The 23,341-nt window shown below is 50.3% G+C and overlaps 1 protein-coding gene and 1 long non-coding RNA gene across 5 annotated transcripts; one reads left to right on the forward strand and one right to left on the reverse strand.

Moving 5' to 3' along the window:
- Positions 1-6,824: 6,824 nt before the first annotated feature.
- Positions 6,825-9,931, reverse strand: LOC147648661 (uncharacterized). Of its 3 annotated transcripts, none has more exons than XR_015280161.1 (2): positions 9,417-9,931; positions 6,825-7,040 (listed from the first exon to the last, which is right to left on the reverse strand). It is a non-coding gene; the product is annotated as an uncharacterized LOC147648661 (long non-coding RNA). The 3 variants fall into 3 exon arrangements; XR_015280162.1 differs by lacking the exon at positions 9,417-9,931 and adding an exon at positions 7,289-8,052; XR_015280163.1 differs by lacking the exon at positions 9,417-9,931 and adding an exon at positions 7,276-8,052.
- LOC147648662 (uncharacterized) lies at positions 8,162-19,205 on the forward strand. 2 transcript variants are annotated; one of them, XM_086867183.1, is made up of 16 exons: positions 8,162-8,798; positions 9,096-9,180; positions 9,931-11,056; positions 11,135-11,178; positions 11,273-11,439; positions 11,523-11,602; positions 11,673-11,847; positions 12,671-12,734; positions 12,813-12,856; positions 12,951-13,016; positions 13,201-13,280; positions 13,353-14,455; positions 14,534-14,577; positions 14,669-14,713; positions 15,940-15,983; positions 16,152-17,811. In XM_086867183.1, exons 1-3 carry the CDS (start codon positions 8,264-8,266, stop codon positions 10,034-10,036), a joined length of 726 nt encoding a protein of 241 aa, XP_086723309.1. In that variant the 5' UTR covers positions 8,162-8,263; the 3' UTR covers positions 10,037-11,056; positions 11,135-11,178; positions 11,273-11,439; positions 11,523-11,602; positions 11,673-11,847; positions 12,671-12,734; positions 12,813-12,856; positions 12,951-13,016; positions 13,201-13,280; positions 13,353-14,455; positions 14,534-14,577; positions 14,669-14,713; positions 15,940-15,983; positions 16,152-17,811. The 2 variants fall into 2 exon arrangements, with proteins under 2 accessions (XP_086723309.1, XP_086723308.1); XM_086867182.1 differs by lacking the exon at positions 16,152-17,811 and adding an exon at positions 17,812-19,205 and having other exon boundaries at positions 11,273-11,338; positions 11,673-12,734.
- Positions 19,206-23,341: the final 4,136 nt, after the last annotated feature.

The following is a 23,341-nucleotide window of genomic DNA, read 5'->3' on the forward strand; positions in this document are numbered from 1 at the left end:
ACTTGTCATTTGGATATAGCAGGTCTGGAGGTCTGAGGAAGGTTTCAGGCAGCTCTCAGTGGTAAATACAGACATTTTCCTTGGTCTTTGCTTCTGGCAGCAGAGGGATGGCAGGTGAGCCAGGAGCAGTGGGCAGCGGTGGTGCGGGTGGGCGTGGGTCAACCCTGGGTGTCAGCGAGGGCTGCTGGCCAGGGCTGAGGGCTGCTCTGTGCTGCACAAACTGCACAGCTCGGCCAGCCTGGGGGCTGGATGAGCATGAAATTACAGGTGCTGCTTTGCCAAAGCCAGCGCCACTTGGATGGTCTTGCTGCAATCCCAAGCTCTGCCCTGCCCTTTGAATTTCCCCTCAGCACAGCCGTTTGCTTCCAGCCCTTTTTGGAAATGTTTTCTGCCATTCAGCCTTAATGATTCCATGATTCTGTAGTAAGAGTCCCTCTGGTGCTTGCAACAGTGGCTGAGACACTTGTCCTGTACAACCTTGGCCATGGCTTAGGTATGTCAGCAAATGAAATTCCCCTCAGTGGATATCCCTGTGGGGTTTAATTTGGAAGTTTCCTTACTTTATCATTGTACCAGTGAGTCCAAACTGCTAAAACTATTTCTGTAGTGGAACTGCCCCACAGCACTGGGGGTATCCCTGTGGGCAGTGTCCCTGCCAAGGGGCTGCTCCCAGCACAGCTCTTTGCCCCCCCAGCCCTGCCCAGACTCAGAGCTGTGCCTCTGGCCAGGGCTGTGATCCCTGGTGTGACTGGTCCGACTGGGGTGGGGCCGTCAGCAGTGTTTGGGAATTTCTACTTTGGAGCAAAACCCCTCTGTTACCTCTAGGAAGTTGAGTCTGGCCAAGGAGGTTCATTGAAAGATTCCTGCCCCTGGTTGGAGTCCTTCAAAGCACTGACATCTTTGTCTGCTATTCCTGAGTCCCCATAGCGCAGACACTGGATGATGGACACATCCTGCTGCTGGAGGAATCACTGAGTTCAACTCCTGGCCCTGCACAGGACAATTCCCAAAATCCCACCATCTGCTTGAGAGCATTTTCCAAATGCTTCTTTGACTTCTGTCAGGCTTCAGGCTGTGACCACTTCCCTGAGGAGCCAGTTCCAGAGTCCATGATACTGTACAGCATGAGTTTGGGTGGCCTCAGACCTCTCCAAAACACTCAAAAGAGAGATTCTGGCTCTGGGAAATTATTTCTCACTCTACTGTGTCAGAGGCTGTTGAAAATAGTTGCTGTCAGTATCCAGGAGTTCCTGTGTGTCAGCAGTGGGGTGAGAGATTGTAAGGGGCTGGCTGTTCACCTTGCCAAAGGAGCTGGAGTATCTCTGATGTTCTCTGATTTGCTCTCCATACCTGGTTCCTGGGGTAGCATCACAGGCAGCTATCCTTCCTCTGTTCCAACAGGGGCAGGGTACTCCTGGCTGCTTGTGCCTCCATTCCATCTGTGCCTCCATCCTGCCCACGCCTTCATCCTGCCCACGTCTCCATACCGCCAAACATGGTCTTACAGAACAGGCAGCAGCAACAGCAGACCTTGCTCCTCCTCTACACCTAGAGATTGCCTTTTCCACCCAGCAATATCTTTTGGAAGGTTTTTCACAGTGACATTGTCCCCGTGAATGTTGGTGTCAGCCCAGTAGCAGGCACGCAGTTCCACTTACCAGGACAGTGCCTGCAGCCAGACTTCTGCCAAGGAGTGGGATGGGGAGGGTGGTGTCACCAATGTCCCTGTGCTGGCTGCTGGGTAACAAGTATCTGCTCTGTTCACCTGACAGTGCTCCAGAATACAATGCACCTTCCCTCAGCTGCAGCTGGCAGCCCTTCATTTCTCAGGCTTAAAAATAGTCACAGGCATTATAAACAGCCCTGCATGGAACACAACAGAAAACTTGTTTTTCATTCTCTCCACGTTCCTTGTGGGAACAAATGCTCTTATCTCCCTTATGTGCTCGGTTGACATCTCTGTGCAGGACAGAGACGTGGAATATACAGCACATCCAGCACCATACCTTGTATAGAGGAAATTATCTGTTTATTTCCGCTTCTATGATGTTCCAAGTTCTTCAGCGGAACCAGGATGAAGCAGCAGCCACTGTAGAATCATTTGGAGACTGGTGCCCACCAGCCTCTGAGCTTTCAAAAAAAATCTGCTCACAGAGGACAGACTTTGGCTCTTTCTCAAGAGCGCCTTCCAAATCCAAGGGCTGTCTGGCATACTCACATTAATGAACACTTGCACGTTAACAGTTATGAAGTTCTTACCTTCTGCTAAAAAGGTATGAATTATGCATCAGGGAAATACATGAGTTAGCGGTGTGTAAAGAGCTTGGAGCGGCCCACGGATCCAGTGTGCGGAGGCGCCACAAGCACTGGGGTTTTCCTATCTCTGCCAGCCCCATTCTGGCTGTCGGCAAGTCAGTGCACGGGCTCCCGTCCCAGTTTGGTGCATGCCCAAAGGCTGGCCTGGGAAGTCTGTGAGCATGTCTGGCTCTGCTCTCCCTGAGAAAGACACAGCTGCTGCTGCTGGCCCTGCCCTTGATATGCCACCAGCTTCACCACATTGGACTTTCCCCACAGAGTGAAAATAATGAAAACCAGAGCCATGTCATTTTGTTGTAATAAGGCATTTTCTGCAATCCTTCACAGTCTGCCCTTCACTGCCACAGGGACAAGCTCTCGGTGGTGCCTTTAAGCCTGGCAGTAGGTTTGGTTTTTGGGAACCGCCACGTATGTTTGCTTCCCGGGGTGGGGGGGGGGCCTATTGGAGGTTTTCTCCCAAATTTGCCCTAAACCATGACAGGGGACCTGACTACATGGGGCTGGGTGTTCATCCCACTCGTGTGCTGCAGCTATGGCAACATTGCCTTCCCAACCTCGTTCCCTAAATTAGCTGCTATTTAGGCTTTGTTTATAGCTCTGCTTAACAAACGGAGTGTTGCATGTAAAGGTTCTTATTTATTATTTGGCAGATGGGGATCTGTTAAATTCCAGTTGGAAATGAGTTGTGGGAAGATCAGGCTCTTTGCAGAAACTTCCTTCTAAAACAATGGAACAGGACCAGGGACTCACGCACCTATGGCACTGCCCTGGGAATGAAGGACAGCAAATAACAAAATTAACTTCATAGAATCCTAAAATGGTTTGGATTGGAAGGGCCCTTAAAGCTCATTATCTCAGCCCTGCCGTGGGCAGGGACTCCTTTCCCAGGCCAGGTTGCTCAGCACCATACAGGATTCTGTGCCACAGCTCCCAGGTCCTGTTGTGCCACTCATGCCCTTGATGGTCTCCTGCTTTATGTATGCAGCAAATCTTGTAAGATTTCCTGTCTTTTTTCTCTTCCTTCTCTCCATGCACAGTCCATGAACAGCCGCCTCTCTGCCTGCTGCTCTGTATGGAATTTTTACAGGTGTAATGTACATTTTGACAAGGATTGTGAAGGCCCGAGGGCAACAGAGATATTAATTGCACACTGAATATTCCACTCATTACTAGGACAAAGCTTCCCATTAAATAATTCACAAGTGGAAGACATGCTGAGGAAACTACCTCTCCAGAATAGTGTCCAGGCTCCCATGAGCTGAAGGAGAGAGTTGCAAACAAGCAACAGGCAAACAGTTTGACATAGTTTTATTTTCTCCCAGTACCACTATGATCTATAAGCCATAACAGGCAGATCTTTCCAAAGAAGCTGTAAGAACTCGTTAATATTCATGCTTTTAAATAACAAGGCAGCAACGGCTCAGCAGCGATTATACCCAGTAAGTTTTGATGCACTCAGCTCACATCCCTAGAGGCTCCAGCTCTATCAGCTGGGCTGCTAGGTGAAGGACAAGATGCTCTGCTCCTCTTGTCTTGCTCTGGCTTGTCTCCCACCAATCCAGCTGCTGCTGTTTTCCATCAGTCTGCATCTCTCAGCTAGTGGCTGTGCTCTAGGTAAAACCCCACTGCTGTGTTTACCCATGCAAGCCAATCCTCAAAATCTGGCACCAGGCAGCATTCAACATGAACCTGCAGTTAATTACACCTTCTTGCTAAAATAATTGAGTAGCCTACATTCTGATTGCAGTAATTGCATCCTAATGAACTTACGTGTCAGCTTAGCTTGTTTCACACAACTTTGGCATTCCAATATATATATAAATATATAAATATGTATATAAATACCAAGTTAAGTTCATAGTTCAATCTCGAGGCACCAGGAGTCCAGAACCAACCTCCTGAATGGAGAAGGCTGGACTTGATGTTCTTGGAGGTCTTTTCCAAATTTAATGATTCTATGATTCTATTCTATAGTCACTCCAGGAGCTCAGCTGGGGGACGGCTCTGTTCCAGACTTTGTCAGGAACAGAGTTGGGCTTCGCTGGACAAACAGTGGGATGTGGCTCCAGTGCCAGACCAGTGCTGGGCACCTCCTGCTCTCAACCCCAGCTGCTGGAAAACACTGCTGATGTTCTGCCAGTCCATGGAAGGGGATCCTGAAGAGTCAGAGAAGAAACTACAAAACGATAAATTAACGTTGCTAACAGAAAAGTGTAATCCTATTGACTTCAGTGAGACTTAAAAGCAAACAGTTATGTTAACTATTAATTGTTATAACTAAGAAGATCAGATCAGAAGCCCAACCTGTGCTTTATGAAGAAAATTAAAGCTTCTACAAAAGTTACTAAAATGATGACATGCTCCCATTATGGCTCTTTACAGATCATTACTTATTGTCAATGTTGTTCATATTTGCTACCAAAATACAAATGATAGCTTTCTATAAAACTGTGCATGTTAGTTAACCTCATTAAATCCTAAAGGATTAGTCAGCTGTTCCTCAAAGTTATGTGGCTTGGAAAGTGATTTTCTAATATGCAAACTTCAAAGGAATTTTGAAATCCTGCAGCGTAAGCGAGACAGACAAATGTTAATCCACTGGAGTGCTGCTTAATGGCCTGTTTAATTTTTGTATTGCTTGGTCTCTGTAAGCAGCTGGACATGAAGGCTGCTTGCAATTCAGCTTCCTCTTGAATCACCCCACTCATGGAACATGGATTCCTCTTCCACATGGATGACAGTGCTTGCAGGTATGGCCACGTTCCCGTGTCCTTTCCCCAACCTACAGCTATGCACGGACACAAACCCACCTGGGGAGGGACTCCCCAAGCTCACTGGTGCGTGATCACAGACTCCACAAATGGTTTGGAAGGGACCTAAAAACTCATCTCATTCTAAATCCCCTGCCACGGGCAAGAACCTCTTACCACTATCCCAGGTTCAACCACGGGATTATCCACGTACAACCTGGACTTGGACACTTCCAGAGATGGGGCAGCCACAGCTTCTCTGGGCCGCCTGTGCCAGGGCCTCAGCACCCTCACAGGGAAGAACTACTTCCTAATACCTAACCTAATTGTTTCCTGTTTTAGTTAGTGTTAGGGAGTGCAGGGAGTTTGTGCCTGCCCAGTGTATCATGCAGAATTGGGAACCCACTATCACACAGGCTTGGTGGGGACTACTCTGACTCAAATAAATAATGCTATTAACTGTGAAGTAGTGAAGGAATAAAACACACTGCATTTTGAGAGCACAAAGAACTGAAACCCACAAATTAATTAAGATTCACAGCCCTCCTGTACAATACAGAGATAATTGCTCAGTTCACAGTTCATATGGGATAAGAGGGAAAGCGATGTGGCACAGTGATAGCAGCTCTGTAATATAATAGAAGAAGCACAAGTGTCACTTCAGCCCCAAGAAGCTTCTCCTGCTTCCCCTGCATCTCCTGGGGCTCACAGGGGACTGGAGGAGCTGGGCTTGTGTGCTCCAGTGCCGAGTAGAGTCTGGACAGAGATCCCTGGCTCTAGTCCCATCCCACTGCCTCTCCCCATTACGCCCTGTAGCATCAGCCACGTTCTGCCAGGACACTCAGATGAAGCTTGGGATCCTCACCCGTAAGTGTTGGAAGATGTTGCTGTAATGGAGACTGCCAGCAGTCAAGTCAGCAATCCAGGCTGAATAATGTACTCATCGCTGTGTTATCAGCTGGGAAATCTGTTAGTAGTAAACATACATGAGAAGAAGAAAGGGCACATGAATGTTTAAAGGGACGAAAGCTTTCTCAAGGATGACACTTAGGCAGGCCCAGCATGAGTCTGGGTGTCAGACATATCAAAAGGCTGCTGTACGGAAGTATTTTGGTATGTCTGATATGCAGGGAGCACAGCTTTGCCTCAGGGATCTTATTTCATTCACCTGAAAATGAAAAGCATCACACCATACCCTGGAGACCAGTGAAAGATCCTGACATTGGACTCAAGGATGTCAAAAGTCTTTTCTAACCTAAATGATTCTCTCTTCTACCAAGTAAAGCAGCAGGATGAGAGGAAATGGCCTCAAGTTGCACCAGGGGAGGTTTACATGAGATACTAGGGAAAATTTCTTCACCAAAAGGGCTGTCCATCATTGGAACAGGCTGCCCAGGGCACTGGTGGAGTAACCATCCTCGGAGGGATTGAAAAAATGGGTGCACGTGGCACTCGAGGACAAGGATTAGCGGTGGCCTTGGCAATCCCGGGTTAATGGTTGGACTTGATGGTCATAAAGGTTTTTTCTGACCTAAAAGATGTCATGATTTTGTTTCCTGACTTTTATGTTAATAACAGATAGTGTCCAAACCCACAGGAGCCATCTAGAAACAGGATACGTGCTTTTTTCCTTCTTTTGTGAAAGTGGTTTTGAGGGCTGACAGTGAAAGATGAAGCACTGTGTACTCCCTCCCGTCATCCTTCAGTGAGGTTGAGCCCAGCAGTGGGACTTGAGAAGTGATATCTATAAAACAGATGTCAGTGGTAACAACTTTTTATTTGTATAGAAAATAGCTGTAAACAATTTAGTACCAGCTGTAGCTCTTGTATGGCTTTAGCGTCTGATGTCCCACACCAGTTCCTACCGGTTTCAGTGCTTGCCGCCAGGATTCGGTCCCATTAATCCAGTTTTTCTGGGCATGCCATAGGATGACATCTCTGATGAGGCCAGTGCATTCTGGGTTTTGTAGAATTCTACAAGAAGGAAAACTTCTGATACATACACTGAGAATATATTTTAAAATTTGAATGATTTTCTTTCTACCCACGTTGGTTTAAGGTTAAGGTTAGAGTTAGGGTTAGGATTAGGGTTCAGGGTTAAGGTTAGAGGGTTAGGAAAATTACGAATGGAGCAGGATTCCTCCCAGACCCAAGCCACCCCCAGCTACAACTCGGGCTGCCCTTGGAGTGCCAAACGTCTCTGACAAACCGACATCAGGAACCTGCAGAGGTGAGTTTTCTTTCCCACGGAAAAGGGGTGCCATTCACGTCCAGCGGCCGGGCGGCCGCGAGCGGGTTTCTGCGTCCCAAAATTACAAACGGAGCAGGATTCCTCCCGGACCCGAGCTGCCTCCATCCAGAACTCAGGCTGCCCTTGGACTGCCAAACGCCTCTGACAAACTGACAGTCGGGGAGGGAGGGCGAGAGGAGGGTTTTTTTACATTTTAAAAGGGCTGCCATTTGAGTCCAGGGGCCCAGTGGCTGGGAGCGGGCTTCTGCCTCCTAGAATTATGAACGGCGCAGGGTTCCTTCTGGACTCTAGCCCTCCCCACCTCGAACTCGGGCTGCCCTCGATGTTATAAACACTTCTGACAAATCAACATCACCAAAATTGTGTCGTGAGTTTTCTAGTGCAGGATTTTCCTCAGACCAAACCTCCAGCGTCTATTCATGAGTCTAACCTCAGCAACTTCACTGGACCTGGAAAATCACCTTTGGATCAGCAGCATGGGACCCAACCCACGGCACCACAACCGGCCCCTTACCAAAGCCTACCTCTGCAGTCCTAAAACTCTACATTTTCACAGGGCGTCCCCTCTGACTGACCTTAAAATATGTTGAAGTATCCTAAAATAGCTCTGAAATAGCTAAAGAATTAGCTATTCTTAAAGAATAGCCTAAAGAACTATTCAAGTTAAACCCGCGGTCCCCCCTTCCCCCGCCGACACCGTGGTTCCCGGCTCCGCCACCCCGCCCGCCCTCGGCATCGCGGTTCCCGTAGCTCAGCTCCCCTACACCCCCTCCGCGCCGTCCGCGCCGCCTTGGTGCCCCGCGGGCTCCGCTTTCCCGGCGCCCGTGGGGCCGCCGGCCCCGCCGCCGCCCACCGACACTATTCTGTGCGGTGCGGGCCGACCCGAAATTCGCGCTGCCGTCCACCACTCCCCCATGCTGCCCTACGGCGCTGACGTCATCCACGCATGCGCAGTCACCGCTTCTATCGCCGATGCTCCTGCCGCTACCCACGGCTGCCCCGTGCCCGCCCGCAGCCCCAGCTTTTCTACCGCCCTTCGTACCAGCCTCTCAAGCCGCGGAGGGGGAGAAAAGGGGACGGGACACCGGCTCTACAACTGCTGACACCCGCGTCGCCTCTGCCACCGCCCAGCCCAGCCACCGTCCAGTCCCCGCCCTGCGTCTTCACGTCCCCGCGTGCACCACCGAAGCCACCCAACGCCGGCACACGGCCCCCGCCTGTCTCCGCCCCGCTGCTAACACCGGCACAGATCTCGTCAGTATCCGCTACGCCAACAACTCTCCCCGACAACGCGAAACAACGACAGTTTTCAACTTTCCTCTTCTACCTCACCACTTCCTCTTCAGAGCCCCAAAAAAGGGATGGGTTATCAGGAAAAAAGGGGTTTAATCTGAGGGAAAAATCTTCCTTTTCCACAATTGCCTGTGTTCAAATTGAAGAGGAATCCACTTCCCCTGCAATTTTAATAGTCTCAATTGGAGGTAAACTGTGCTTTTTCTGTGCTGTTAGAGGTATCAACTGACAGAGACTGCCCATTTTCTATTTTTTCCCACTTTGAGTGGAACGGGAAAGCATGGATGATGCTTCCTTATGGATCTGAATTAAGGGCAAAATGCCCCCTTTTCCATCACCAGAGAGATTTAAAGTGAGGAAAACCACTCTTTTCCCCAATATCTGAGGGGATTAAATTAAAGGGGAGAAGCCATTTATTTACCACTGTATTTGTTTAAATGGAGTTAGCTGTCCCATTTGCTCATTTTAAGCGTTGCCTTTTCCAGCATTTCAAGGGTTTAAAGCTGCATTTCAGGGCACTTCTACCCACACCCCGGCACCAAATATCTGCGACGGGAGCGAGGCCAGCAGGTATGTAATGGTAATGCCACCTGGGAGTCCATTCTTTTTCTTATTTTCATTTAGAATGTAGACAGCCCTGATTAAAGGTCCCTATGAGACACCATTCAAATCAATACTATTCTTCTCCACCCTAATTAATCACAGGTGGAGTGCTACTTAGTAATCACTGAAAAATAATTATGGAAGTCCATAAATTATCCAACTTAGCTGGCAACACTGCTGAAACACAAAGTTTTTCTTCTTACCTTTTTTTTGTTCCTTTGCTCCATTGTCCTGAGTAATTGTAGCAGAAAAGAAAACATTGTTTTTACGCAAAGAGTTTTCTTCTACGCAGAGCTCCTTACCTCAAATTTAACTCAGAGGAGCCAAACAGCTACGGTCCCTCTGAGGGCCTTTATACCCGCTGGGATTTGCCGCCTCCCCTTTCCCAGGCATCGTGGGAAAAAGAGGCGGGCCCAATTAGGGGTATATTAACCCCAGGCTGTGCTAAGGGGCATTATTCCTTCCAGGGGAATCAGCAGGGGTAAAGAGCTCCTCTCTCATTTCAGTGAAGAGGCTCTTTCAATTTGCTTCAGCCTGCTAAGAGCAGGCATCTTTTTGGGCATTTGAAGCAGCAGAAGTTTTGAAAACACCTCGAAGAAAACAATATTGAATACAGGGAGTATTTAAGTTCATGGTTTTGTGTTGGGGGTTTAGGGGCAATAAGATGCTTTTATAATGACTCTTCTTCTTGGCTTTTTTTTTTTTTTTTTTTTTTAGGAGAATTTCCAGAAGTTCTAGGTCACATCAAGTGCGATACTTCAGATTCTCTCAGCAGATTCATCGTAACACAAAAGGGAACCGCCCCCGCAGCAGCTTTCCTTAGCAGCGGATCGTCCCCTCGCACAGATTCACTTCAGAGAGATAAGACGAGGGCTGTGGTCACAGAGGGGATAAAAACAGGGTGGTGGGGTAGGATTCACACCGGTTAGGGGTTTTGAGTCAGCTATGCGGGGGGGAAGTTTTGAGAAATGGCCTCTGGGGCCACAGTGCGGGAAAGGCTCACTTTAGCTAACAATGCTGAGGCGGGCAGGGCAGAGCAGTCCCAGGGTGTGTTGTCACTTGTCTCTTGTGCTTTCTGTATCTTCTGTACATCTTGTGTAACATATCTCTTGTCTTAGCCCTCCCAGGAGCTTATAAGAAACCCCAGCTCCTTTTGTTCATCTCCCATCTTTGCGTTCCTCGGCCCGGCACCGGCGAAGCTTCTATGCGGGAGGTCAGACAGGCGTCAGAATCGCATCTGTCTTTAGAAGTGTGTGATCGGATGTTTTTTTAGGTCTCGTTCTCAGCTGTGTCAACAGCTATATGCAGCAGTGTTTCTTTACAGTGGATAAGGACTTGTGCCGATTCAAAGGCAGGCAGAGGCTTCCAGCCACAGGATTCTCAGGCATCTGTCTCTGCAGTTCTTGGAAAATAGTTGTTCCGTTAGCATGTTTTCCCTCCAGGGTCATCTGATCCCGGCAGGCTTGCCTCAGGTCCCTCCTCGGTCATCTCGTTCAGCATTCTCTCGGTCCTCGTCAGGACTTCCTTGTCTCAGAGAGTTTTCTCTCCCTGTCACGTCCCCTTGTCTCACGGGTGCCTGGGGGTATTTGGTCCGGAGCTGCTCTGCCCTGGCGCCCAGCCCAGTTGTAGGTGTTTAAGGACAAGTCCCGGGCACTTGTAATTGGAGATTTGTAATACGGGCTGTAGTTGGAGTCTAGCTGGTATTCTTATGTTGGCAGCAGGTGTCTGGAGCTGTGAAGTTACCCTGCAGCACTTTGACTTTTTTCCTAACTTTCTTTCAGATTCAGACAGATTGACCTCCTGGCAGAACACCTGTCCTAGATGAGGGGGTCCCCCTGAGAAGGTCGGTCACGGTTTTACTTTGCAGCGGGGCTGGAACCGGTCACTGTGTTACAGCTCTGCTCTTTGTATTTATTTCTAGGAAGTAAAGCTGGAAAGCAGCGGGGAAGGCGAAGCAGGTGGAAGGTGAGCCTCGGTTGGTGGAGAGCAGCCGTTGTTCTTGCTGGGGTCGCAGTTTCTGGTGCAACTCCAAGCATCCCTGCTTGTTGGTGTGTTTTAGGCTGCCTCTTGATGCTGTGCTGAGGCCCCCTCACTGACCTGCCAAGAGACCCGGTTTGCTTCTCTGGTGAGCCCCAGCAAATATTACCGGAGTCCGTGACGAAGCCTCGACCTCGTCCACGTGTCGGTGCGGTCCTGGTACCCTTTAGGCGTGGCCGAGGAGTCGCGGCAAGTCGGGGGCTTTGGAAGGAGCGGCGAGGGCGCGCTCAACTTTCAGCGACGCTACATCGCCTGCTCTCCGTTTATCCTAGGCGTACCCTGTGACGACGGCATCCGCCTCGGAGCGTGGCTGAAGCGTGTGGCCGGAGGACCCGGGAGTTCCTAAGAGATGGTGAGTAGGAGTCTCTTAGGTGAATATGCCTCTAAGATTGTGCACTTATATTTGGTTTTCTTTATCATAGGTGATGATACTTGTCTGAGACAACAGCCCGGTGAGAGAATAACTTCCCAGACAGCGAGGTGGCTTTGTTTGGCTCCCGACCGGCCTCTCGCCGTGACTCACATCTTCAGCCCTCTGAGAGATAAGTGGAGCCCACAGAGGGGATCAAAGCAGGGCGGCGGTCGGGACTGAGATCGGTTTGGGTTTTTGAGTGAGCTTTGGGGATGGGGAGGTTCTGGAAATGACCCCATAGGCCCCAATGAGGGAAAGCCTCACTTTAACTAACAATGCTGAGGCAGGCAGGGCAGAGCAGTCCCAGGGTGTGTTGTCACTTGTCTCTCGTGCCTTCTGTGCATCTCGTGTAATGTGTCTCTTGCCTTAGTCCTCCCAGGGGCATATGAGAAACCCCGGGGTCCTTCCGTTCATCTCCCATCTTTGCGTTCCTCGGCCCGGTGCCGGCGAAGCTTCGATTCGGGAGGTCAGACACGTGTCAGAATCGCATCCGTCTTCAGAAGCACGTGATCTTTTTAGGTCTCGTTCTCAGCTGTGTCGACAGCTATGTGCAGCAATGTTTCTTTACAGTGGATAAGGACTTGTGCCGATTCAAAGGCAGGCAGAGGCTTCCAGCCACAGGATTTTCGGGTATCCGTCTTTGCGGTTCTTGGAAAAAGTTTTTCTGTTAGCATCTTTTTCCTCTGGGGTCACCGGAGCTCGGCAGGCTCGCCTCGGGTCCCTCCTCAGTCATCTCGTTCAGCATTCTCTTGGTCCTCGTGAGGACTTTCTCTCCCTGTCATGTCCCCTCGTGTCACGGGTGTCTGGGGGTATTTGGTCCGGAGCTGCTCTGCCCTGGCGCCCAGCCCAGTTGTAGGTGTTTAAGGACAAGTCCTGGGCACTTGTAATTGGAGATTTGTAATACGGGCTGTAGTTGGAGTCTAGCTGGTATTCTTATGTTGGCAGCAGGTGTCTGGAGCTGTGAAGTTACCCTGCAGCACTTTGACTTTTTTCCTAACTTTCTTTCAGATTCAGACAGATTGACCTCATGGCAGAGTACTGCATCCCAGATGATGGGGGTCCCCCTGAGAAGGTTGGTCACAGTTTTACTTTGCAGCGGGGCTGGAACCGGTCACTGTGTTACAGCTCTGCTCTTTGTATTTATTTCTAGGAAGTAAAGCTGGAAAGCAGCGGGGAAGGCGAAGCAGGTGGAAGGTGAGCCTCGGTTGGTGGAGAGCAGCCGTTGTTCTTGCTGGGGTCGCAGTTTCTGGTGCAACTCCAAGCATCCCTGCTTGTTGGTGTGTTTTAGGCTGCCTCCTGATGCTGTGCTGTGGCCCCCTCACTGACCTGCCAAGAGACCCCGTTTGCTTCTCTGGTGAGCCCCAGCAAATATTACCGGAGTCCGTGACGAAGCCTCGACCTCGTCCACGTGTCGGTGCGGTCCTGGTATCCTTTAGGCGTGGCCGAGGAGTCGCGGCAAGTCGGGGGCTTTGGAAGGAGCGGCGAGGGCGCGCTCAACTTTCAGCGACGCTACATCGCCTGCTCTCCGTTTATCCTAGGCGTACCCTGCGACGACGGGAGCCACCTAGGAGCGTGGCCGAAGCGTGCGGCCGGAGGACCCGGGAGTTCCTAAGAGCTGGTGAGTAGGAGTTGGGTTTTGGTGAATATGCCTCTAAGATTGTGCACTTATATTTGGTTTTCTTTATCATAGGTGATGATACTTGTCTGAGACAACAGCCCGGTGAGAGAAGAACTTCCCAGACAGCGAGGTGGCTTTGTTTGGCTCCTGACCGGCCTCTCGCCGTGACTCACATCTTCAGCCCTCTGAGAGATAAGTGGAGCCCACAGAGGGGATCAAAGCAGGGCGGTGGGTCAGGACTGAGATCGGTTTGGGTTTTTGAGTGAGCTTTGGGGATGGGGAGGTTCTGGAAATGACCCCATAGGCCCCAGTGAGGGAAAGCCTCACTTTGGTTTGCAATGCTGAGGCAGGCAGGGCAGAGCAGTCCCAGGGTGTGTTGTCACTTGTCTCTCGTGCCTTCTGTGTCTTCTGTGCCTCTTGTGTAACATCTCTATTGCCTTAGTCCTCCCAGGGGCTTATGAGAAACCCCGGGGTCCTTCCGTTCATCTCCCATTTTTGCGTTCCTCGGCCCGGCGCCGGCGAAGCTTCGATGCGGGAGGTCGGACAGGCGTCAGAATTGCATCTGTCTTTAGTAGCATGTGATCGGATGTTTTCTTAGGTCTCGTTCTCAGCTGTGTCAACAGCTATATGCAGCAGTGTTTCTTTACAGTGGATAAGGACTTGTGCCGATTCAAAGGCAGGCAGAGGCTTCTAGCCACAGGATTCTCGGGCATCCGTCTTTGCGGTTCTTGGAAAATAGTTGTTCCATTAGCATCTTTTTCCTCCGGGGTCACCGGAGCTCGGCAGGCTCGCCTCGGGTCCCTCCTCGGTCATCTCGTTCAGCATTCTCTCGGTCCTCATGAGGACTTTCTTGTCTCAGAGAGTTTTCTCTCCTTGTCATGCCCCCTTGTCTCACGTGTCATGGGTATCTGGTGGTATTTGGTCCGGAGCTGCTCTGCCCTGGCGCCCAGCCCGGTTGTAGGTGTTTAAGGACAAGTCCCGGGCACTTGTAATTGGAGATTTGTAATATGGGCTGTAGTTGGAGTCTAGCTGGTATTCTTATGTTGGCAGCAGGTGTCTGGAGCTGTGAAGTTACCCTGCAGCACTTTGACTTTTTTCCTATATTTCTTTCAGATGCAGATAGATTGACCTCCTGGCAGAACACCTGTCCCAGATGAGGGGGTCCCCCTGAGAAGGTCGGTCACGGTTTTACTTTGCAGCGGGGCTGGAACCGGTCACTGTGTTACAGCTCTGCTCTTTGTCTTTATTTCTAGGAAGTAAAGCCGGATAGCAGCGGGGAAGGCGAAGCAGGTGGAAGGTGAGCCTCGGTTGGTGGAGAGAAGCAGTTGTTCTTGCTGGGGTCTCAGTTTCTGCTATAACTTTAATCCCTTGGGTTTTTTTAATTTTAGGTGGTCTACTTGCAAGATATCCCAGCCCAGGATGCTGGAGGACAGGTGGGTGCAAGCTCTGTGTGTGTTTTGGTGTTTAAGTCCCTGGTTTGCTGCTAATCTTTAGTTCTTGAAGATAGAATGAAAGAACCACATCACAAATCCCACCTTGTGGATCCTGACACACATTGGTGTCACGGACAGGATTCTGAGAGACAGAAGGGGTTGCAGGTTTATCGTGCAGTCATTATCAGGGGAAAGACGTTTCGCCTCAGCCGCCCCTAGCCTGCCACGTCGGTGAGCAGTGTCTAGAAAGCAAGGGAGGTGACTCGAATTTGTTAAAAACAGCACATGCCTCAGGGCAAAGCACCCCACACTCGTTTGAGGGCTCTGTCTTCAGAACTTTACAGGGGATCTTTGAGTATGATAAGTGGGACTGAGTGGTTTTTCTGTTTAAAGTCCCTGGTTTGCTGCTAATCTCTAGTTCTCTAAGATAGAAGGAAAGAACCACATCACAAATCCCACCTTGTGGATCCTGACACGAATCAGTGTCACGGACAGGATTCTGAGAGACAGAAGGGGTTGCAGGTTTATCGTGCAGTCATTATCAGGGGAAAGACGTTTCACCTCAGCCGCCCCTAGCCTGCCACGCTGGTGAGCAGTGTCTAGAAAGCAAGGGAGGTGACTCGAATTTGTTAAAAACAGCACATGCCTCAGGGCAAAGCACCCCACACTCGTTTGAGGGCTCTGTCTTCAGAACTTTACAGGGGATCTTTGAGTATGATAAGTGGGACTGAGAGGTTTTTCTGTTTAAAGTCCCTGGTTTGCTGCTAATCTTTAGTTCTCTAAGATAGAAGGAAAGAACCACATCACAAATCCCACCTTGTGGATCCTGACACGAATCGGTGTCATGGACAGGATTCTGAGAGACAGAAGGGGTTGCAGGTTTATCGTGCAGTCATTATCAGGGGAAAGATGTTTCGCCTCAGCCGCCCCTAGCCTGCCACGCTGGTGAGCAGTGTCTAGAAAGCAAGGGAGGTGACTCGAATTTGTTAAAAACAGCACATGCCTCAGGGCAAAGCACCCCACACTCGTTTGAGGGCTCTGTCTTCAGAACTTTACAGGGGATCTTTGAGTACGAGAGGTGGGACTGAGTGGTTTTTCTTCTGTTTCAGTCCCTGGTTGGCTGACAAGCTTTTGTAGTCCAAGATGGAATAAAGGAACCACATTGGGAATTCCACCTTGTGCATTGTGACAGTAACTCAGTGCTTTCTTCTTTTCTGTCTTTGCAGGAGTTGGTGTTGCCCCGAGCACGGCAAGGAGCAGAGATGAGCAGGTGAGTTGGCATTTTGAAGTTAAGTTAGAGGACAGGGCTGTAGTGGGATGGGCCCCTCTGAAGCCAAGCGAGAGGGTTTCTTTGCAAGCTCGCCAGAGCTTTTGCCGGGCAGGGCAGTTCCAATCCATCTTCTCGTTGTCTCGTGTTTCATGTCATCGGCCATCTCAGCCTCTCGACGTCATCGTGGATTTTTTTGTCTGAGGAACCGGCCTTCGCATCCACAGCTATCGCCGCGTTCACCCGGCAGACATCGCCTGTGACTGCCTTGTACCGTGCCTGCCTCTGTAAAACTAACTGCATTGTGCCTGCCTCTGTAACTTAACTTAACTGCATTGTGCCTGCCTCTGTAACTTAACTGCATTGTGCCTGCCTCTGTAACTTAACTTAACTGCACTGTGCCTGCCTCTGTAACTTAACTTAACTGCACTGTGCCTGCCTCTGTAACTTAACTTAACTGCACTGTGCCTGCCTCTGTAACTTAACTGCACTGTACCTGCCTCTGTAACTTAACTTAACTTTAACTGCACTGTGCCTGCCTCTGTAACTTAACTTAACTTTAACTGCACTGTGCCTGCCTCTGTAACTTAACTTAACTTTAACTGCACTGTGCCTGCCTCTGTAACTTTACTTAACTTAACTGCACTGTGCCTGCCTCTGTAACTTAACTTAACTTTAACTGCACTGTGCCTGCCTCTGTAACTTAACTTAACTTTAACTGCACTGTGCCTGCCTCTGTAACTTTACTTAACTTTAACTGCACTGTGCCTGCCTCTGTAACTTTACTTAACTTTAACTGCACTGTGCCTGCCTCTGTAAATTTACTTAACTTTAACTGCACTGTGCCTGCCTCTGTAACTTAACTTAACTGCACTGTGCCTGCCTCTGTAACTTAACTTAACTGCACTGTGCCTGCCTCTGTAACTTAACTTAACTGCACTGTGCCTGCCTCTGTAACTTAACTTAACTGCACTGTGCCTGCCTCTGTAACTTAACTTAACTGCATTGTGCCTGCCTCTGTAACTTAACTTAACTGCACTGTGCCTGCCTCTGTAACTTAACTTAACTGCACTGTGCCTGCCTCTGTAACTTAACTTTAACTGCACTGTGCCTGCCTCTGTAACTTTACTTAACTTTAACTGCACTGTGCCTGCCTCTGTAACTTTACTTAACTTTAACTGCACTGTGCCTGCCTCTGTAACTTTACTTAACTTTAACTGCACTGTGCCTGCCTCTGTAACTTAACTTAACTTTAACTGCACTGTGCCTGCCTCTGTAACTTAACTTAACTTTAACTGCACTGTGCCTGCCTCTGTAACTTTACTTAACTTTAACTGCACTGTGCCTGCCTCTGTAACTTTACTTAACTTTAACTGCACTGTGCCTGCCTCTGTAACTTAACTTTAACTGCACTGTGCCTGCCTCTGTAACTTAACTTAACTGCATTGTGCCTGCCTCTGTAACTTAACTTAACTGCACTGTGCCTGCCTCTGTAACTTAACTTTAACTGCACTGTGCCTGCCTCTGTAACTTTACTTAACTTTAACTGCACTGTGCCTGCCTCTGTAACTTTACTTAACTTTAACTGCACTGTGCCTGCCTCTGTAACTTTACTTAACTTTAACTGCACTGTGCCTGCCTCTGTAACTTAACTGCATTGGTTTGGAGCTGCCCTGCCCTGGCACATAGTTAGAGTTAGGTGGAACAATTATAAAAGGTTACAGTTCCTCTTTTCTATGAGGTTTTTGTGTAAAAAATGTGTGGGCCTAGAGGGTGGCTGAGTCATAGCTACCATAGAATCCCTCACTGACCACCTTGTGTTGTTTTGCAGGTCTCTGATGCCTATTTTCTGAGGATCTACCATTTGATGTTGAGAAGCAGCAGTGAGAAGATATCTCAGGGCATTTTGTTCAGCAGAGTGTTTCAAATAAGGGTTGCAGTCACTGTGCGAGTTAGTCTCCTGCTGCGTGTCAGAGTGTGTCTGTCTGTGAGAGTTGGTGGGTCAGGGTCTGCTTGTGTGCATGTGTGTCGAGTGGTTCTAACCTGGTATGTATGGCTTTTGCTTTTCAGGACTTGCAATTCACTTTTAAATTTAGAATAAAAAATCCCCAGCTGGGGGGGTTTTTTTTTTTCCCCTCCCAGCTGGGGTTTTTTTTCCTCGGTCCCGGCCGGTCTGCGAGGCGACAGTCATCGCCAAAGTTTGGGCACGGACCGGCCCCGGACCGAGGTTTTCGTCAGGCAGGCCGAATTTGAGGCCCCCCGGGAACCGAGTTCCCGTGGGGTAGGAGGGGGGGTGTGTGTTTGTGTCGAGTGGTTCTAACCTGGTATGTATGGCTTTTGCTTTCCAGGACTTGCAATTCACTTTTAAATTTAGAATAAAAAATCCCCAGCTGGGGGGGTTTTTTTTTTTTCCCTCCCAGCTGGGGTTTTTTTTCCTCGGTCCCGGCCGGTCTGCGAGGCGACAGTCATCGCCAAAGTTTGGGCACGGACCGGCCCCGGACCGAGGTTTTCGTCAGGCAGGCCGAATTTGAGGCCCCCCGGGAACCGAGTTCCCGTGGGGTAGGAGGGGGGTGTGTGTTTGTGTCGAGTGGTTCTAACCTGGTATGTATGGCTTTTGCTTTCCAGGACTTGCAATTCACTTTTAAATTTAGAATAAAAAATCCCCAGCTGGGGGGGTTTTTTTTTTTTCCCTCCCAGCTGGGGTTTTTTTTCCTCGGTCCCGGCCGGTCTGCGAGGCGACAGTCATCGCCAAAGTTTGGGCACGGACCGGCCCCGGACCGAGGTTTTCGTCAGGCAGGCTGATTTTGAGGCTCCCGGGAACCACGTTCCCGAGGACCAATGACAGCAGGATTATAACGGGGCAGTGGAGAGGAGAGTGAAGGTGAGTACGTGTGCGAGCTGAAGCCGGCTTCTGTGGTGAATGAGTATTGTGTTTTCTGTGTGCTCCTTGTGGTTTGGCATAGCAGTAATAATGAAACAGCATGTATTGACCTTTCCAGAACTGTAGAAATAGTTATATTCTGTTAATATGTATTTGGCTTGTATTGTTCTGTATTTGCATTTGCTGCTGTTTTGCTGTATTACTCTGTATGTGAATTAGGGATTTTTCAGTGTGTACATGGATTGTATTGTAATGCATTTGTCTCCAGTTTCTCTGTGTTTTGCTGTAGTGTAAATAAATTCATTAAATAAAGGTGAATAAACTTTCATCCCCCTGCCCCCCTACCACCACTCCCCCCCGGCTCTTGTGTTTTTGGTGTGGTGTAGTCATTATTTTCAATCTATTTCTTGCTTTTCAATCTCTTTCTAACTTTCTCTAAGTCTCTGTCACTGTTGCTCACTCTATTTTTCTGTTTCTTTTCTCTCCAACTCTGTTTCCTTTCCCTCTAGCTCTGAGTTAGACAGAAAGCAACTGGACTTGATTCCTTTCCACTGTAACTCCGAGTTACGGTGAACAGGAATTGTCTCCGTTTCCTTTCTCTCTGCCTCTGAGTTAGACAGAAAAGAAATAGAGTTGGTTTCTCTTCACTCTCCCTTGGTTTCTTCTCACTCCATCTCTGTTTCCTTTCCCTCTAGCTTCGAGTTAGACAGAAAGCAAACGGACTTGATTCCTTTCCACCGTAACTCCGAGTTACAGTGAACAGGGATTGTCTCTGTTTCCTTTCTCTCTGCCTCTGAGTTAGATGGAAAGGAAGTAGAGTTGGTTTCTCTCCACTGTCCCTCTCTTTCTTTGCACTTTGACTCTGTTTCCCTTTTCTCTGTACCTCTGACTTAGACTTGGACTTAGTTTCTTTGCACTCCCACTCTGTTTCCCTTTTCTCTGGGACTTGGACTTAGTTTCTTTTCACTTTGGATCTGTTTCCCTTTTCTCTGTGACTTTGACTTGGACTTAGTTTCTTTTTGCTCCCCCTCTGTTTCCCTTTTCTCTCTGACTCTAGTTTCTTTTTGCTCCCCCTCTGTTTCCCTTTTCTCTCTGACTTGGACTTAGTTTCTTTTTGCTCCCCCTCTGTTTCCCTTTTCTCTGTACCTCTGACTTTGACTTAGTTTCTCTTCACTCTCTCTATTTTCTTTCCCTCAAACTTTAACTCATTTCTCTTCTCTCTAACTCATTTCTCTTCTCTCTAACTTCTTCTTTTGCTTTCTAGCTTTAAACTTTAAACTTAGAAAAAGCAGCAGTAGAACCTTTCGTGCTCCCGGGGAGTAAAAAAACAAATTAAAAATTATAAAGTACATACCACTTACTCCCCGGGAGCACGAAACCTTCTACTGCTGCACCAGACTTATAGTTTTTATTCTTTTTGTTTATAGTATATATACTATATAGGGGGCCCCACCCCCTCCCACCTACACCATACCTCATCCCCACCCCTATCCCACTCTCACTGACTCCTGACACACCAATGACCCTCCCCTAGCACTCACCCAAGCCATGCACCCACCCCCCTATGCACCCCCCATCCCCAAGCACTCACCGCCCTATGCACCCCCCCCTCCCCTAGCACTCACCCATCCCCTAGAACCCACCCCCTATACACACCCCTCCATCCCCTAGCACCCACCCCCCAAGCACACCCCAGCCCCAAACACAGCCCCCCACCCCAGCACCCCCACACCCAACACGGCAGCAACAAGGGGAGCCCCCCCCAATCAACGCAACGCCCACCAAAACACCACCCCTCAACCCCAGCAGAGCCCCCGAGCTGCCCGTCACACCACACCACCCCCCGGCGCCGCTCCGCCCCTCGGGACCGCCCCAGAACCGTCGATCACGCCGCCCCACCCCCGGCACCGCCCCCCAGAACCGCCCCCACGCCGTCCGTCACACAGCCCCGCCCCGCGACCCCGCCCCCGGCACCACCCCCCGCGCCGTCCGTCACGCGGCCCCGCCCCTCGGGACCGCCCCGCGCGTGTCAGTCACCGAGCCCCGCCCCCGGCACCGCCCCCGAGCCGCCCGTCACGCCTCCCCGCCCCCCGGCACCGCCCCCGAGCCGCCCGTCACGCCTCCCCGCCCCCCGGCACCGCCCCCGAGCCGCCCGTCACGCCTCCCCGCCCCCCGGCACCGCCCCGCCCGTCAACGCGCTCCGCCCCGATGACATCACACGGCCGCCATTTTGTAAAAAAATATCAACATTCATATTTTTAATGAAATACATACAAAAACACGACAAAACGACACGATAACACAACCACCCCACCCCGCACACACCCCGCCGACCGCGCCACGGCAAAAAATCGGTCCCGAAGCCGCAGAAAAAGTCGCGATCACGGTCGCCCCCACCAAGCCCCGCGCCGCCGCGGGAGCGCCCCGCGCCGACCCGGAACGACCCTCCGGCGCGCGCCAGCGCGCCGGAGGGTCGTTCCGGGTCGGCGCGGGGCGCTCCCGCGGCGGCGCGGGGCCGGTAAACCCCCCGGCACGGGCGCCGCCATCTTGACCGGAAGTGCGTCACCGGCACCACGGCAACCGCCCGGAACTGCCCTCCTGGCCGCCCCGCCCACCGGTACCGCCCCCGAGCCGTCCGTCACGCCGCCCCGCCCCCCGGCACCGCCCCCCCGCCTGCCCGTCAAGGCGCTCCGCCCCGATGACATCAGACGGCCGCCATTTTGTAAAAAAATATAAACAATCATATTTTTAATAAAATAAACCCAAAAAAACAACAAAAAGACACCGTAACACAAGCACCACACCCCGCACGCACGCCGCGGACCCCGCCACGCCAAAATACCCGTCCCGAAGCCCCGGAAACAATCCCGATCACCGTCACACCCCCAAGCGCCGCGCGGCCGCGGGAGCGCCCCGCGCCGACCCGGAACGACCCTCCGGCGCGCGCCAGCGCGCCGGAGGGTCGTTCCGGGTCGGCGCGCGGCGCTCCCGCGGCCGCGCGGCTCCGGTAAACCCCCCGGCACGGGCGCCGCCATCTTGACCGGAAGCGCGTCACCGGCGCGACGGCACCCGCCCGGAAGCCGCCACGGCGCATGCGCGGCGCCATTTTGTCCCGGAAAAAAATCAAATCGAGAATCCCAATTCCCGGCGCCGAGAAGCGCGAGAAAAACGGCACCGAATGCCGCGCGGCAGCGCGGCATTCGGTGCCGTTTTTCTCGCACTTCTCGGCGCCCCGTTTCAAAGCCACACACAAGCACGACACTACAATTATGCATAACCACATGGGCGCGGCCATTTTGAACCGGAAATATAGAGCGCGGCCATGTTTTTGCCGGAAATACAGGGCGCGGCCATGTTTTTGCCGGAAATGCATGGGCGCCGCCATGTTTTTGCCGGAAATACAGGGCGCGGCCATTTTAAACCGGAAATTGATGGGCGCCGCCATGTTTTTGCCGGAAATACAGCCCGCGGCCATTTTAAACCGGAAATACATGGGGGCGGCCATGTTTTTGCCGGAAATACAGGGCGCGGCCATTTTGAACCGGAAATTGATGAGCGCCGCCATGTTTTTGCCGGAAACTGATGGGCGCCGCCATGTTTTTGCCGGAAATACTTAGCAGCCGCCATATTTAATCTGAAATTCAAAGCTACAGCTCCAGACTCGAGTTCCAGGTTGCAGTTCCAGGCTCAAGTTCCAGGTTATGGTTCTAGGTCAGGGTTCTAGGTAACGGTTCTAGATCAGGTTCTAGATCACGTTCTAGATCACGTTCTAGATCACGTTCTAGATCAGGTTCTAGATCCGGTTCTAGATCGGGTTCTAGATCAGGTTCTAGATCACGTTCTAGATCACGTTCTAGATCAGGTTCTAGATCCGGTTCTAGATCGGGTTCTAGATCAGGTTCTAGATCAGGTTCTAGATTTCAGTTTCGGTTTCACTTTCACTTTCAGTTTCACTTTCGGTTTCAGTTTCAGTTTCAGTTTCACTTTCAGTTTCGGTTTCACTTTCAGTTTCACTTTCGGTTTCGGTTTTACTTTCAGTTTCACTTTCACTTTCAGTTTCACTTTCACTTTCAGTTTCAGTTTCACTTTCGGTTTCACTTTCACTTTCGGTTTCAGTTTCACTTTCACTTTCGGTTTCACTTTCACTTTCGGTTTCACTTTCACTTTCAGTTTCACTTTCACTTTCGGTTTCACTTTCACTTTCAGTTTCACTTTCACTTTCAGTTTCAGTTTCACTTTCACTTTCGGTTTCACTTTCACTTTCAGTTTCACTTTCACTTTCAGTTTCAGTTTCAGTTTCGGTTTCGGTTTCACTTTCACTTTCGGTTTCAGTTTCACTTTCACTTTCGGTTTCACTTTCACTTTCGGTTTCACTTTCACTTTCAGTTTCGGTTTCACTTTCACTTTCGGTTTCACTTTCGGTTTCACTTTCACTTTCGGTTTCGGTTTCACTTTCGGTTTCACTTTCACTTTCAGTTTC

The sequence above is a fragment of the Cyanistes caeruleus genome, chromosome Z, assembly GCF_971803275.1.
Source record: "Cyanistes caeruleus chromosome Z, bCyaCae1.hap1.1, whole genome shotgun sequence".
NCBI classification, from domain to species: Eukaryota; Metazoa; Chordata; class Aves; order Passeriformes; family Paridae; genus Cyanistes; species Cyanistes caeruleus.

Excerpts from the sequence above, each read along its gene's own strand:
- LOC147648662 (XM_086867182.1), top strand. The coding sequence starts at position 8,264 with ATGCGCAGTCACCGCTTCTATCGCCGATGCTCCTGCCGCTACCCACGG. Across the intron at positions 8,799-9,095 it reads TTTAATAGTCTCAATTGGAG|CATTTCAAGGGTTTAAAGCT; the intron begins GTAAACTGTGCT and ends TGCCTTTTCCAG. Across the intron at positions 9,181-9,930 it reads GACGGGAGCGAGGCCAGCAG|GAGAATTTCCAGAAGTTCTA; the intron begins GTATGTAATGGT and ends TTTTTTTTTTAG.